The sequence below is a fragment of the Neurospora tetrasperma genome (genome assembly GCF_000213175.1).
Source record: "Neurospora tetrasperma FGSC 2508 unplaced genomic scaffold NEUTE1scaffold_4, whole genome shotgun sequence".
NCBI lineage: Eukaryota > Fungi > Ascomycota > Sordariomycetes > Sordariales > Sordariaceae > Neurospora > Neurospora tetrasperma.
Window position 1 is genome coordinate 1,812,629 of NW_009799102.1, and position 16,122 is coordinate 1,828,750.

Genomic DNA, 16,122 nt, shown 5'->3' on the forward strand with positions numbered 1-16,122 from the left:
ACACCGCCTCGGCAAATACCATGTGCTTGACCAAAAGGTTAGACGAATCCCATATCAGCCAAAGGCTGGAGATGTTTAAAACTGTGGTCAATCACTTGTCTGCCATGGTAACGACAACTAAGTATCGGCGGACCTTGGTTGACCACAGCCGCGAGTTACCCGGAGAACCCCCTCTACATCGCTTTCATGATAGATTTCCCCTTGTCGATGTCCTCCTTCCGTGACATGATCCCACGAACAACAGAATACCATTATGTTCAGGTCCACGATGCTTCATAAATCCTTACTTCCGCCCTAAACATTCTCGCCATCATTCTACGGCACAGTCTTAACAACGGCTGCCAAAGCCCTTGCCTGAGCATATGCAATCCTCCCCCAGCGCTCTGTCTCTTCGCTCTTCTTCTTGGACCCGTCAAACAGCCCAATAGCAAGTGTCTCAGTTTCACTCAAGCCGGCTTCCTTCTCCTTCTCCTGAGTGGGACTATCATCACCTTTTACATCGGGACTGATGATCCCCTCCACCAACTTCTGTCCGTAGTCCTTCCCGTAGTCCAGCAACTGTCGCATCTTTTGGTGGTCCTGCTCCCAGATCTCTCGTGGCACAGTTGGCTTGTCTTGTTGCGAGTCTCTGACAGCGATTTGGTGACGTTGGAGGATGTCGCGGCATATCTTGATGAGTTTTTCCCCTTTCGTGAACAAGGGATTCATTTCCTTGAGCTCGTTGGAATTCTTCGTTTTGCCCGATGTGGCTGCCTTCAGGGTGGCATAAACCTTGCGAAAATCTTTCTCGTTGTCGTTCGTCTGGACGTTGTGTCTTGGAGAATAAAGGGGTTAGTGTCGCCTTTTGCGATAAGGCGGATATTTTTTGATCGATTATTGCCTATTTTGCAGATGGGAAGCATACAAAGAAAGCGTTTGAACTTACAACTCCTGCTTGAACGTCTTCGAACTCTCCTCCGCCTGAGTTTGGCTTTCCACCAGCTCCGCCTTGAAGCCCTTCAAGAACTCCTTGGCCTGCTGGTTCTGCTCCATCAAGTACTCTTCAACCGTCGCTGGCGGTGCATTACGAGGCTTGCTCCGTTTGCTATGCGAGATACGAGAACAGCAGTCAGTTATCAGACATGGGGATGGCAATGGTGACACTGTTAGTGCCAGCCAGCAACCCGCAGTCATCAGTATCATATCTGGGGGAAGTCGCAACTTACCGATTGATATTCGCAACCTGCACATGTGGAATATCCCCACCAGCATCATCACTGCCATTCTCATCTGCATCCTCATCTTCTTGCCCATGGCTGCTAAGTTTAGTTCGTGGTTGGGTCTGGGTTTTCCGTACCCGCTTCACGGATCGCTTTGGTGCCGGTTTCTTGTCGTCGCTGTCGGTATCTAGAAGAGACAAGGCGGATCTCTTTGGAGGCTGTTGCTTGCTCTGCGCGGCATTTCCGCTTGCGGCACTCGTTCTCCTTTTAGGAGGCATGGCTATGAGGATCGATGGGTCTTGATGGTGTCGAAGACGGATTGGAAAGTGAGCGGCCGGCAGGAGCAGAACATCTAACCCGCTCTATGGCAGAACGCACACTTCCCTTTTCCCAAGATTCCACCGGAAAAATGGAGGAGGAGAATTTCGATCCTGGGTCATACGGACTTCGCTTTGGTGGCCTTGATGGGGCTTGTCTCTGTCCATCCTTCGCTCCTTCCTTGTCCATGAAGGTGGAAGTTTACCATTGTCATCTGGGGAAGGCACGATATGGCCACTGAACATCGAAACACAACATTTACGCAGTACACACATATTCTGCTCATCCGATACACCTACAACATCATTAGATATCCATGTGATTTTGTGAAAACGAAACCTGTCACCATACTTAGCCATTCTCAGCATACCACTGAGATCATCTTCACCGAAGGACAAGGGCAATAGGGAAGAGCAGAATCGAACGAGTACTTGCAGAATTTGCGGACTAAACTAACAGGAAAAAGTACCTATTCATTGCCATAAGCCGTCTGTATCCCATAACATGCGCTTTATCCTATACAACAAAGTTCCGCTCTGTTGTATTAAACAGATTACACCCCATAATATCTCGTCTGCCCCGAAAGCCGTTGCAACGCTGGTCTCTTTGATGCCCCCTTTGGTGCTCGTTCTTGTGTCTCTGTCTTTCTTCTTCATCTTCTTCTTCTTAATCTTTTTTTTCTTCTTTTGCGTGTCTATGGCTGCCATCAATTTCTTGCCGCTGCATCAATTGAATGATGGGACCCCTGGAGGCAACTATTATAACACAGGCATGGCGGCGGATTCTGCACCCCGTCGTGAAGACGAGATGGTGATGAATGGGTGTGAAATGAACAAGAAACAAGTGAATGAACGAAAGTAGTACCTCAGCCATCTTCGTCTGCGATCCCCCTGAAGCAAAGTATTATCTTGGTCATGTCGTGATATAAGTAGAACTGAAACATCCCATCCCATACAATGTCTCATTTGTGTTTGTCTGTCTGTTGTCTTACTTTCTCTCTGTCTGTCTGTCTATTATTTTGTTTCAACTCCGTCCGTGCAAGAATAAAAGATGGTCGTATATCAGTCTTTGGCCTGCCTTGTCATCCTAACTGATCATCAACAGTCGACGCACTCAATGAAGATGACTGACTGGAGTAGTGCAACTTGACAAATTCCATGGTCTTGTACTGGTGAACATATGGTCCACCTGCAGTCACTTTAATGTGTTGTCCCCAGATCTCGTGTATCGGTTCCCTTGGCCAGAGCAGCTCCCATGTTCGATGTTTAACCACGACGATGCGAACCGTCCCAAACCTGAATAAGAAGGGCCAGAGATAACTTGAAGAGGTATCAACGAGGGTTCGACTTGAGAGAAAGGCCTTGGAACGCTGTTGCCCAGTCTGCCTGTGCCCCTTGTGCAGAGCCTATCTGTTCGTGCTGCCCAGAGCTTGCCTGGGGTGTTGGGAATCGGGATCGTGCAGAGTAGTCTACCGCCGGTGGGAAACCACCGGCTGTGTAGGTATCGGAATTCGGCATCATACCGGGCACAGCGTATGACAGTCCTCCGAGTCCGGGTCCGGGTCCGGGTCCGGGTCTCGAAGCGGCCCCGAACGGAACGTAAGAATTCCAGGGATAAGTTTGTAAAGAGTAGCCAGATCCTGGTCCCGTTGCCCGGTCAGGGGTGAAGGCGCCTGGGAACCCCCCTTGGATGTTCCGCCCCGTTTGACCAGCAGCAGTGTAAACGCTTTGTTGGTCATGTTGCTGCGTGTTTTGACGGCGTTCAGTTGCTGCAGAGGCGCGGCTGACACCGACAGCCCCGGGGCCAATTCCGCTAGGCGCCTGTAAGCCAAGGGTAGGGCTCGCAAAAGAGGCGGGGTTGATAGCTGACATCCAGATCCGAGTTTTGTAGATCTTGAAGAGATCGGTAACCAGAGAATTGAAGTTGATGTAGGAGTCGGCGAAGTAGTAGAAGGTCAGTTTCTTCCAGTCCCTAGCGTAGAGTTAGTGAATTGATTGCAAAGTACGCATTTCCACGTATGACTTACATCTGGAACTCGGCATCCAAAATCTCCATGTTCAAGCCATGCTCCTTGACCTTTTGCATGCACACTCGCTTGGCCTTGGCCTCATTTCCCTCCTTCTCTCTCAGAGCGTGAATCTCGTGAGCCTGCGCCAGCCTCTTGATTAATTTCGGTTTCAGTTCTCCTGAAGTAGGCTCCTGGATGTGGTGTTGACCGGCGGGCCCCATGCCGCCAACGGCACTTCCTTGCAGGTTTGAGGCCGCCATAAGGCCAGCACCAACACCATCTTGGGCCATTCCTGCGTTCTGAGAGTACATCATGAGCCATCTATATTGCTCCTCGGCATAGTGCTCCTTGAGTTCCTTTGCAGTCTTCCAGTCAACGTTATCCTTGGCGACAGTGCCGAGATCCGTGCCACGGTCAGCTTCCACTATGACCAAGTCGCCAGGTTTCACGGTAAGCCCTGTGCCTTCCTGGATATAGAAGACATCGGCCCTAGCACACTTGAAAAGGACAATGTAGAGGGGCTGGTCATGTCGCGGCTGTGCTGCACCGTACATGTTACGATGCGGTGAGTTGGGCCTGTTGGCGTACGCGTTGGGAAGCATAGAGTATGGCGACGGAAACTGATTTCCATAGGCTGACTGGGCGAGGGCATGCGATGAACCTCCCGTAAAGTAGTTTTGTACTTTGGAAGACGTTAGTGTTTGAGAAGGAGACTGATGAGAGATGGACTGTTTTATCGTACCTTGAGCAGCATTGGCCAGTGCCATAGCATCAGAATAACCGGGAGAAGCGTAGTCAGGCGCAGAATCATGAGGGCCGATTTCGTGTGGTGCGATCCCTTCCCCAATAGAAGCAATGGAGTTCTGCCGGACTGGCACATCAGCAAACGAGTGCCGTCTGCTCTGCGGAATATCTCCCAGTCCCCCGAACCCGAGAGATGTTTGCCAGAGGGCCCTCTTTAGGTTGGTGTTATCAACTTTCCTATGATCCGCCATATAAGGGGTGCGATACGGGCCTACACCAAACTCGCTCATCCGTCTGGCCAGATTCCTCCTGCCGAGGTCAGACCCATCGTTCGCCTCATCAAGCTCATCAACAGCAAAATCTGATTCTTCGGGAACAGCCTCCTGGAGGTACGCGTTTCCTAACCCAAACACACTCGAGGTAGATGCCCGAGGTCTCAAACGCGAACTTTGATACTGATTCTGCTGGCGCAGGATGGCATTCTCGCGCATCAACGACTCAATAGCTTTCGCTTCAGCGGACTGCTGCTGACTGGCCCCCTGGAGAGAGCCGGTACTATCATCGTCATCGTCTTCATTTACTTTTCCAAGCATGGAGCCATCATTTGCCATCTCACTCAACATACTAGGCCGAGAAGGACGATGCTGCAAGCCGGGATGGCCTAACGGACGCGAACGACCGCCCAGAACCGCGGATGTGGCAACAGAAGGAAGAGATGTTTCTGGGTCAAGCTGCCCAACGGAGTACGACTGTGATCGATAGGTTTTGGGCGTAGGATGGAGAGGAATCGGGAACGGAATCTGAGGGTTTGGGACTGTATCTCTGGAGCCAACCGATTGTTGAGCTAGCGCGTTATCAAAAAACGAGCCGCCCGAGCTGCCAGGCGGTATGCCAGATGTCGGCGAAGGCAAGACCTCTGCTAAACGAGAGGGAGGGTTATTCCTCTCGTTTGTCCAGATTCCTGCACCCCATGTAGTACTGAATGGACTAGGTCCAGCATGGGATCGGCCATGGACTGCAGAAGCAGCCGGATGGGTGCCCCAGGCACCAACCCCAGAATCTACAGCTGGCGTGCTGGGGTGGGAAGTTGTAGGAGACATGGAGGTGCTCGCAAACGATTCTTTCCGCTGGCGGGGCGGCGGTGGTGGTTGAGACGTATCATTCAGCCATGATGCCCGGCGGACAGGTTGCTTGGGAGCTTGTGTTGAGGTAGGCGGAGGTTCTTGACGAAGTGGGTCAACTTCGTCGTCTGAGCTCGCCAAGGCTTCGGAGTCAGGAGTCGAGCCACGGTTCAGCTTGTCCAGCAGTATCGCCTGCGTGCTGGGCATGCCCGCGGCAAAGTTGCCCTGCCCTGTCTTTGCCTGTAGAGCAGGCTTACCTGTGCCAGAACTCATGGTGGAGGGTCAGCCTAGGAGGCTGAGTCGTCAAGCTTGACTCTCTTGTGAGGAAACAGATATGCCTCTTCGGGAAGCCAACGCTTCTTGACCAGATATGGTTATACACCCCACCCGCTATCTGGCAAGCCACAGACACGTGGGAGTTGTTGTGATGGCCTTGATGTACTCGAGAGGGATAGTATAGGGAATCGAGCGTCAACTGGTCGATGGAAGATGGTGCGAAGAACTACAGTACAGTTCTGCGAGCATACTGTTAGCTTATTCGGCACGACGTACTGCCGCGGCCCCGACACAAGGAAACCAAAGGACGCTTTCAGCGCCTTGGCAGTCAGGGTCGAACAGAATTATTGGAGACTTTGGGAAGAAAAAGGAATTTAGGGAAGTGTTGGAATGAGTATGACGAGTCTGGGAGACATACGTTGCTGGTTGAGGCCCGCACGGTGATAATGAAACAGGATGTAGGATCCTAGAACTTTTCTGAGCTCTTTCGAGAAACCTGTCATAAGAGACGGGATGCCTGGCTCCCTAAACAACCCTAACGTCTGACGGATGATTTGGCGGGCGTCCACACTAGAGTCATGGAGCGGCCAATACTGCTGTAGCGGGCACCGATTTGCGCCTCACGCGGGTTGAACAGACCGCAGAGGACCCAATGAAGGAGCAAGTAGGTTCTTGTGTGCGACGATCGGACTGAGAGCAGCTTGGAAAGTCACAACCGACCGCAGTCACGACGTGTAACTAGATGATTAGGTTGGAACTGGCGACAGGATGATGAGGAGGTGGAAGCTCGAAAAACACCAGGACTCGACAGGTGTGGAAGACGCAGGACGGTTGGCGTTGGTGACAAAGAGGACAGACTGAAGTATCTAGTTGTTCAAGTGGTGAGCCCGCATTTAAGCTCGGCAGGCAGGAGGGGTTAGACGCCGACGGAAGTGCGACGGAGGTGCGGCGGAAGGCGACGAAAGTGAAGCGGCGCAACTTGAAGTACGAGCCGGCTCTCGGGACCAAAATGACGGGGCGGGCGGAGGATCAGCTGATGCGCGCAGTCTACGGCGGGTAGCGGTTTCAACAAGCCGAGCCTGAGAGAGGGGGGGGGCGAGTGATGGATGTGTTGCGCGCGCGTGTCGGCCGCGGACGATCAATACGGGGTGGGAAAGGGTTGACGACGCGAAGTGCAGATGGAAGGGAAGGAAGGGCGAACTGGAGGGAGGGAGGGTGAGGACGGAAGAAGATGAAGGGAGCTAGCTGCAGGCCGGAGCTGGAGCTGGCCCTGGCGGGACTAAAAAGAGACAAACTGTCGAAGCGCGAATCGATCCAAGTGGTCACTGGACTCGCAGCCTAGAACTAGAATGCTGGAATGCCTGGTACTATGTATGTAATAGCATGTAACGGTATAAAATGGTACGGAGGCTCGGAGGATGGACCACCAGGTGTGGGTTCGAGCCTTCGAAGGGTGAGCGGGGAAGGCTGGAAACATGCTGCTTATTAGTGGCTGGATCCTGGATCAGGCTAGCCGAACCCAGCTTGGTGCCGTCATATATGGGCCTCCGTGGCAAAGACAAAGCAGCGCTTCCGCTCCCCATGTCCAAAGACCAATCACGGCGCCATCTGCCGCATCCTGGGGGACCAGGAATAGTGTACACTAAATGGAGGTCCCGCACCGTCCCCTTTTTGTTCCCCGGGCCCTGGCATGCATGAAATCAGGTGTGGAGTCAACATTGTCCGCGTCGTCAACGGATTCTGGGGGAGGTCAAAACAATGACCGCAATGGGTCAGAAACAGAGAGGCGGGCGTGGTGAGCTCAAGTCCAGCCCTACCTCTACCTAACTCCAATACATGAAGACCCAAGACAGGCGGAAAGATTGACAAACATGAGCTGACAACAACGGACTGGCAAAATCCTGGCTCAAGAAGGGAATGGAGTGACCATCGGGGCAAACGATAAGAAGATGGTGTCCTGGTGATGAGTGTCCACGAGGGAGAGTGTAGCGTGGTGTCGCCGGTCAACTGGGGTTCACGAACATCCCGCCCTATTCGGGAGAGCTTTGGAAGTGGAAGGTCGCAACCCCGCGAGCCTGGCCACACACACTCTCAACTCGAGGCTTGGACCCGACGGCAACGCCCAGTGAACGTGAACAAAGAGGCCGATTGGAGTCCGAATGTAAACCTCTAACGTGTCGTCTCGCATCAAAGACAACGAGGTGGAGAGGGGTTCGGCTTGCTGAGTGCAAAATTGGATTGTTGTTGTTGCACAGCACCTACTTACTTTATCGAGTACCGGCATGGTTTGTCTGTTTTTCATTCTCACGACTAGTCTACATACTGCGTAGTCCGGGGCATCTGCACAGATGCCGGATTGGGGGATCGTCAGGTCGATATCCTGGACCATCACGGCATGGGTATAAGTCATTCACGCTGAGGCCCGGGCCTAGGAGGTAGTATAGGTATGTATGGTCCGGGTTCCATCTTGATTATCTCCCTCTTCCCCATATTCCTCAATCGGTTCCTTTGCGGGGCCGCATCTGAGGACCCGACCAGCCCTGTGAATTGTGGAGACACAAGTCCCGGCCGGGCACCGTTGGTAAAAAAAACAGCCGGGGCCGTCTGGGGGTCGATCTTGGTTCTCTCCATGACCCACCATCACCGATATCACCATTGCGGAGGCAGGATAGAGAGCCTCGGAATATTGACAGTCTTCAGATGATGTGGAAAATGTATCCAAGGGATTATTCCGAACCGTAACAAGCCCAAATGGGGAAATTACCTGGTATCGAGCAGTCAAATCCGATAATCATCATGGAATCCACCGAGCAGCGTTCCCTTGCTTCCTTCCCCGGATCCTGCACCGATAGACAGGAGACAAAGGCGCCTACTTCCAGGTCTTGTTCGTTTCCATCCATCCCGCCTCCGCAGATCACCGCAAAGCCCAGTAACGGGGGAAAGATGGAAGTTTTCTGCGCAATCGATGTGATGTAACCTCATGGCGCTGCATCTGCATCTTCTTCAAGCAGTGCTCTCCATGGCGCATACCTCTACAGCCCTCTGAATGGCGGAGCTGGCGATGGCTTTGGCTCCCTTCGTTGACATGATCCACTCCCGCTCGTCTCCCCATCATCATTTTCTGACAACTTTCACTTTCCTAGTTGTTTTCCAGATGAGGGACCGCTTCCTTCAGTTGGATGTCCACCTTCCATCCCCCAGTTCCCCATTCCATGTGCAGGGTGAGACACACGGTACCCTTGCGGGGGCAGAGACGGGAGCTGTGGCCGGCGGGCAGCTTACCAAGTGGCCTGTACCTTGATGTACCGCAACTTCTTCCCCTCAAGTTGCACTTTTCGTCACTTTTGGGTTATCTCTCGAATTAAGTTGGGACAAAGAATAACACTAATCAAGACATTGAACGAGGCGGCCTGTCACCTTCGCCCAGTCAGCCACCTCACGTGCAATGGGGAAACTGAAATCATCAACATCCAGAGATACCCGAAGCCAGAGAAACCAAGCTACACATGAATCATGACTTCTCAGTCTAAAGGTTGATGTGAGCGACAAGGACTAGCCAAAGATCGAAGCTATTCCGAGGAAGTACAGGTATTCAGCCAGTGTAGCCGATTCGTCTATGCCTTAAATGAAACAGGTACCTACTTACTTGCACAGCGTTCTCAGGCCCGAGACTAGCATAGGTGTCATGAACATAAGCAAGCGACATCCACCCACGCTGGGCCATCGTATATCACACATGGCGCAACCGCGATGCTTGAAACCCGGCCCTCAACGAGTAAACACAGGGTGACAGAGGGACCTCTAGTGTACACTTTCCGCTTCCCAAGCATCTCACATCGCAGGTTGATGCGTGTGGCAATCGGGCCCAATGTAGTAGCACCGGCCCCGCCCCACCCCGTCGACGTGATGGGCACCTCCTCGAGCATCATCTCCCGCTGAACCCGTCGTTGAATATTACGTACCCCGCGCCTAGCCCCGCAAAAAGAACGGACAGTTGGGTATTAAGTGCCCCCCTGAAGGTTGGGGAAAAGGCCATAGCGCACAACGGGTACGACAAGGGGCGGTCCGGCATCCTCAACCCTAGATGGTCAGGGGAGTTGGAGAGTGAGGGGGCGCTCTCCAAGACCCCTGTGTCTTCATCACCCCATCTCCATTCACATAGGGCGTTCTCACATCTGCCATCAAACTGTCACTTCGTCTCGAGCCAGTCTGCTATACATCCCTCGCCCGCAGTCTCATTCATTGGTACCTAGGCCAGTTCCACGGCTTTTTTGGCAAAGCTCTGGGTAGTTTGTCCTCTTTGCGAGTCTGCATAGTAAGTCCGGTACTATGCAGTAATACGTCCTCGATCAGTAACAAGGCAACTAGGAAAGGCAAAAGAAGTCATTCGCGTTTCCGATTGTCACCCTAAAACCTTGGCAACTTCATGTCCACCAAGCGGACGCACGGAGGCAAGCTCGTCGAAGAATCGCTTCAGATATTATCTGAGTGTCTCTTTGCCTACCTTGTCACGCCACAATTTCAACATATTCTGGCCACCTTGCCGCACCATAATTCTTGATTGCTGAAGTGGAGGTGGCAGACTGGCGTGCCTCCTCCCTTTCGCAGATCGACGATCTCCAACCCGCCACGAACGGACACTACCAGATGGAAACACAACACAACATACGACTATCATTTCATGAGAACGTCATGGAGGGAGGTTGAGGTCATACTCAACTCCTGTGTAAGATTTCTTCACGAGAGTCCGGGTTACCCTGAAACACTTTTCGGAAAGTTTCCATCAGAAACAACGGGATGATCTTCGTGGTGAAAGACGAAAGCACAAAAACAACGTAGGCGTGTGCACCAGTATAGACTCACCAACCCTCTACTATTTGACCAGCAAGGCAACAAGCCGTCTGCAGCAACCCGGTGTGCATGGCACCTAGTATTCTAGACAGAACTCGCTGCAGACCGAGAGGCGTTCTGGCGCCTAGCCTAGGCAAGGGAGACATCATTAGACACACACAACGTGAGTAACTAGCGTAAGGAGGTTCCACCAGAACGAGGTACAGTATCTCGAGAGTACGTACTCCATGCTACGGATAAGTGTTTGGAACATGTCATGGATACCATCAGCAAAGCCGACTCGCTATTGAGCAACTTAATATGTACGAGGAAGTAGGTAGATGATCCATGGATGGCTCATGCCGCACTTCCCCAGACTCTGAAAACCGTCGTGCCGTCCGAGGTAGGATTGAACTATGTAAATGTGGAGTCGAGACAACAAAACACTGCTGGAAACTGAGGACTTGCAAGTTATTAGGTCTAGAAGCGTCTGCTTTTTGAGGCATTACTTGCGAGGCTCCCAAGCCATGTCAAGTCATGAGAGGCGAGTACCAGCTGTTTCACGATATCTGGCGCTGCTGTATGCATTTGTTCCTTTGCTCAAATTGCGCTGTAAATCATCATTGTTGAGGTATATGACCAGTGTCCTCCACATATATACTTCACTACGTACATCCACAAACCCATCCCACCCAGTACAAAACCATCATCAACGCCATAACCCCAACTCTTATGACACAAGGTATCGGTGGCATTTTGCAGCTGTGTCGGCAATCATCGGCACCTGACCACCCCACTACCCTTCGTTCATCCTTGATATGACATGACACCCTGCATACAGCGAGATACCTCCAGAACCCTGACCGGTCAACAGGCTGATTCTATCGATCATCGATTGCACCTTTACGCTTAGATCCAGATGGTTGAGGTTGGGGCGGGGAAGCTTCCAATTCTCTCCATATCCCATGCTCCACATACCACCCCGAGAGTGGCTTGTACGACCTTGCGGGTTCCCTACCCGCATGATTTCTTATCGAATTTGTATTTCACGGAAGGCTGTCTGCAATCGGAACAAGCCGAGGGAACAAACAAGGACACCAAATTCAATCCGCTCAAGTTGACATGGGGAGGTACTATGGTATACTCCTCCTGTCCAGGTTGAATCAAGTATGGTTTATATCCAATGGTGGGTATATCTGAGGGCGAGAGCCATTTTGAGAGTAGAGGATACGGTACGGTACGGTACGGACATGGTATAAGAAGCTTATGGTTGAATTCTAGGACGGTTCTTCAATCTAAGAAAGATAGTGAGTGAGGCCCCCCAAGAGAAACGGATTAGCCAGGGACAGAATCCAAGGAGTCCTTCCCTACGGTGGTGGGAGGGACTTCGCCCTTTTGCTTCAACAACTTTTCCTCGAATTTCTGGAACTCCTGCAATGCTATGTCTTCTTCGGGGTCAAGTACCTGTTCGACGCCTTGGACTTCCTCAATCTGTGGGTGTTGTTCAGCATGTCAGCAACGTGTTTGTTGAAGCCATAACCAGGCCGGAAAAGAGACAGCGGCCAGAGGAAAAAAGACTTACGTAGTGCATCAACATGCCCTCAATTCCGTTCTTCAGCGTCACTGTGCTCGAGTCGCACGTCCGGCATGCTCCGCGCAGCTTGAGCTTGACGATTCCATCCTCGAACCCGCGGAACTCGATATCGCCACCGTCCTCCTGGATCGCGGGGCGGATCCTTGTCTCCAGCAGCTCCTTGATCATGCCCACCACTTCGCTGTCGTTCTCGTCGTACGCCAAGCTATCCTTCTCGTCCGACTCTTGCGTGGATTCCTCCCCTTCATTGCGCTCCACCACGTTGACAATCGTCTGGCCCGACGTGATGGTCTCGGTGATGAGTGCAAACACCTCCGGGCGGATGTGCGCCCAGTTGGCGTCGGCCGACTTGGTCACCGTGATAAAGTCGGTGCCGTAGAAGACTGAGGTGACTCCCTCGATGTTCATGAGCTGCGCGGCCAGCGGCGAAGGGTACGGTGGCGCAATGGTGCTACGCGCGTTCATGTACTCGATGAAGGGCGTCTTGATCGAGTCCGGGATGACCTTTTGGTTGGGCAGGAACTTGAGCGAGTCCGGGTTAGGCGTGTTTTCGGTCTGGATGAAGATGGTACGGCGCTGCTGCTGGGGCGCGAGGGTGGTGTTGAGAGCCCCCCATGGCTGTTGCTGAAGACGGGGACGAGCGGCCGAACGGGCGACGGTATGCGCTTGTCTGCTGCTGGTGCTGGTGCTGGTGCTGGTGCTGGTGCTGACGGGAGCGGAAGCGGAAGCACCTTGGCGCAGACACGGGATGGTTGTCGCGGCGGGTCGCACGGTCGACTTGGAGACGAGAGGCACTAGGCCTTTTCGTAATAATAGTCTATTTAGTGGCATCGTCGGTGGTGGTGGTGTTGGTGTTTTTGTCGGAATGCCGTCGAGTGAAAGAAACACGGCGACTTCGGACGGGAAAGGAAGATGGGAAAAGGAACTGGTTGACGCCGAAACAGATTCCACCTCCATCCATAGGTACTACCCGCTATTCCGAAATGTTGCCGCCGTGCCGGGCATGGAATTGTCAGCGGCCGCTAACGCTAACGCGATTAGCGCCGATATGCGTCCACTGCCATGCCGGCTCCAGGGGTCCAGTGCACAGTATGCACCTTGAGCTCTAACTGATCCGTCTTTTTGCGTCATAGCTTCCCCTTTGGGGCAATTGACTGCAATTTTGACGGAGTGGTTTGTCAGCCTCTACGCTGATTGGATTGGGGATTGTGGCGGGACTTTGGTTTGGAACGAAGGACCCGTGGTGCAGTTTATTCAGTTTATTCCATAGGTTTTGATGTTTTGCCCAAGTCCACCATCTTTTTTTGCAGCACACGGACAACGCATTTCTTTGCTTGGACGGAGGGAGCTGAGTGCCAATCATATTCGACGACTTACATCCTTCGCTTCACGTCCTTGTCGCCCTATCGGCATTTCCCTGGTCGCTTGGCAAAAACTGCGGATCGCGACTTTTGGCGATATTGATACGATTTCCGTTTCGAAAATTTCAATTCAACCTCACAAACCGAAACCCTTCACTCAGAGATATCCCAGCCACAAAACTAAAACTGGCCTTCACTCAACGAGTTCGAATTTACTTTTACGGTGCCATCATATAAACATACAGCTCTTCAGCATTCGCTCACTGTCACCTCTCACCTTTTGCGCGCCACGCCCCTCACTATCGACATTGACATATTGCCAGGTCTCGGCCCATTAGATTGAGAAAGCCGCGCGTTTCTGAGAGATCATTTGGGTGCAATGAGTGCCGAGTCCGTCGAAGGTGGCCCGAAAATGGCCTCGGATGAGTCCCAGCGACTGTTCGCCGATGAGTTAAAGGCGCTCATCGCCGGTGCCCGCGATGAGGCCTCAGTCACCCAGGATAATGACCAAGATACTATACAAGTCAACGGACAGCCAAGCTCAGAAGACCAATCAGACATCATAATACAGCCTCAGATCGAGCAAGAACCAAAGAAAGAGCCGACTTACGTAACGAGAAAGTTAAACGATCAACAGCAAGAGGCACAAGTCGCGGAGCCAACAGTGAATCAAGAGCCCGCTTCGCCATCACGAAAACGTCCGAGCCCGGGGGACGAACCAGAATCATCACCAAAACCTGTCAAGAAGGAAGCGAAGCAATGTGGTGTCTGTCAAGCGCAGCCAGGGAAATACAGGTGTCCGCGCTGCCCGCTTATGTAGTAAGTTTCACAAAACAAACCCTTATCTGCTCAGGCCCAACATGCGTACTCATCATCACAAACAGCTGCTCAGTAGCTTGCAACAAGTCCCACAAAGAAAACCACCCCCCTCCTTCCGAGGTACAACCCAAACCATCCACCAACACCCACCAGCAGCAGCAGCAGCAGCAGCAACAACAACAACAACAACAACAACAACAACAACAACAACAACAACAACAACAACAACAACAACAACAACAACAACAACAACAACAACAACAACAACAACAACAACAACAACAACAACAACAACAACAACAACAACAACAACAACCCATTGACAACGACCCCCTAGCCTTCCTCCTGCCCCACGCTCACCACATCACCCGCCTTCTATCCAAATACCCTCACCTTGAGTCTCGCCTCAACCACATCCTCTCTCAAACCCTCCCGCCCGCCAACAACCCCAACGGCCTTCCTGTCGACCCCAACACCGGCTTCGCCACCACCGCCTCCGGCCTCCCCGTTCGTGTAAACGTCCCCGGCTACGCCTCCTCTTCGGGGAAGTCCTATTTCAAGAAAGACACGCAGCCCTGGTCTAGGGAAGTGGGATTGCGTCGCGGGGCTGCGGCTTTGAGGAGCGCGAGGACGGATCCGAGTGAGACGGGAGATGGGATCAGGGAGCTTTGTGAGACGGTGCTTTGGCTATTGAATGGTCAGGAAAGGGGGGAGTTGGCTAGGCCTAGTGGTAATAGTAATGGTGTTGGGACGAGTAGGAGGGATGTGACGCAGCTGGTTAGGGAGGAAGTTGTCAAGGAGGAACAGGAGGTGGTGAAGAAGTTGTTGGAGGAGGAGATTAAGGGGGAGGGTGGGGATCGGTGAATGGCAAATATTTCCACGTGGATAGCCATGGAGAGATGGATGCTGAAGTTCCCTAGTGAGGGCGGAAGATATTCGATGATTAACGAACAAACGGAGGACTCACATGGAGTGAGGGAGGCAGGGTGTCAAAGGGGTTGGGGCCGCTAAACTGCGTGGTTGACCCAACGAATGGATTGATCTTTGCCAACGATACCTGTCTGAACAGCAGACATCGGAAAAAGGGCAGGGAAAGGAAAAAGTGACGGACCGAAGCAGTGATGGTCCTAACGCCGACTTTGTTTATTTCACTGGAAGATGGCTGGCTGGCTGTTGGAAACATGTACACACAGCAAGTAAGCAAGCCGGTATAAGAAGAGGTCATGGCTTTCAAGTGCCAAAAAAAGATACCCAGAGAGGAGAAGGATTTATTGTCATGGATATATCGTGTTTGAGTTTTCGGGTCACTGAGCATATCCGCGCTCATAGGGCCGACGCAACTGCACCAGTCTTCGGAACGGGAGCGACTTGGTAGTTATGGCGCGGTTGGTGATGGGACCTTTCCTTAACTCCTTTCTCCTTGACTACTCTCAAGTAACCGCATCAAAAGGGGCAGTTGGTTGGGTAGACTGGGGGCTTCACTTGATGTGGAAATGTAACCACAGTGGATCACCAGCATTTGCACAACCTCCCGAGCGCGGTTTCAGAATGGAAATACGCGGCGTAGATGGGAAATTGTTGCTCCACGCTATGGCTGAATGGACTTGCTCTATCTATGGTTTTAGAACGAGGGAGTATGGCATACGACGGTGATTCGTAACATCGGATGAACCATCATTGCTTTGGATACTCGTCCGAGTTACAAAGTCACCATGGCTAGTGGGTTGTTATGAGTAACCATACCTCAGTGGCATCGTTCGTTCTACGTCAGATATCGGGACAACAGAAAATTACTTGTACTTGACAACATATAAACTGTATACAAACACTTGCCAACGTTGCATATCTGCTG

The 16,122-nt window shown here is 52.2% G+C and overlaps 6 protein-coding genes across 6 annotated transcripts; 1 reads left to right on the top strand and 5 right to left on the bottom strand.

Annotated features, from left to right (window-relative positions):
- Window positions 1-315: 315 nt before the first annotated feature.
- On the bottom strand, window positions 316-1,477 carry NEUTE1DRAFT_138685 (uncharacterized protein; the record flags this gene model as incomplete). Its single annotated transcript, XM_009853850.1, has 3 exons — window positions 316-814; window positions 926-1,084; window positions 1,206-1,477. The coding sequence occupies 3 exons, from the start codon at window positions 1,475-1,477 to the stop codon at window positions 316-318; spliced, it is 930 nt and encodes a 309-aa protein (XP_009852152.1).
- Window positions 1,478-2,325: 848 nt separating this feature from the next.
- Window positions 2,326-5,856, bottom strand: NEUTE1DRAFT_130481 (uncharacterized protein; the record flags this gene model as incomplete). The annotated part of the gene is made up of 3 exons (XM_009853851.1): window positions 2,326-3,488; window positions 3,544-4,207; window positions 4,268-5,856. 3 exons carry the CDS (start codon window positions 5,661-5,663, stop codon window positions 2,849-2,851), a joined length of 2,700 nt encoding a protein of 899 aa, XP_009852153.1.
- A 1,716-nt stretch (window positions 5,857-7,572) lies between these two features.
- On the bottom strand, window positions 7,573-8,055 carry NEUTE1DRAFT_101846 (uncharacterized protein; the record flags this gene model as incomplete). Its single annotated transcript, XM_009853852.1, has 2 exons — window positions 7,573-7,673; window positions 7,929-8,055. 2 exons carry the CDS (start codon window positions 8,053-8,055, stop codon window positions 7,573-7,575), a joined length of 228 nt encoding a protein of 75 aa, XP_009852154.1.
- A 3,150-nt stretch (window positions 8,056-11,205) lies between these two features.
- Window positions 11,206-11,468, bottom strand: NEUTE1DRAFT_117388 (uncharacterized protein; the record flags this gene model as incomplete). The annotated part of the gene is made up of 1 exon (XM_009853853.1): window positions 11,206-11,468. One exon carries the CDS (start codon window positions 11,461-11,463, stop codon window positions 11,293-11,295), a length of 171 nt encoding a protein of 56 aa, XP_009852155.1.
- Window positions 11,469-11,831: 363 nt separating this feature from the next.
- Window positions 11,832-12,762, bottom strand: NEUTE1DRAFT_32406 (uncharacterized protein; the record flags this gene model as incomplete). Its single annotated transcript, XM_009853244.2, has 2 exons — window positions 11,832-11,987; window positions 12,079-12,762. Coding segments are annotated over 2 exons (840 nt in total), but the record flags the coding sequence as incomplete, so codon positions are not given.
- A 1,068-nt stretch (window positions 12,763-13,830) lies between these two features.
- On the top strand, window positions 13,831-15,134 carry NEUTE1DRAFT_101848 (uncharacterized protein; the record flags this gene model as incomplete). The annotated part of the gene is made up of 2 exons (XM_009853854.1): window positions 13,831-14,270; window positions 14,336-15,134. 2 exons carry the CDS (start codon window positions 13,831-13,833, stop codon window positions 15,132-15,134), a joined length of 1,239 nt encoding a protein of 412 aa, XP_009852156.1.
- Between the last annotated feature and the right edge of the window lie 988 nt (window positions 15,135-16,122).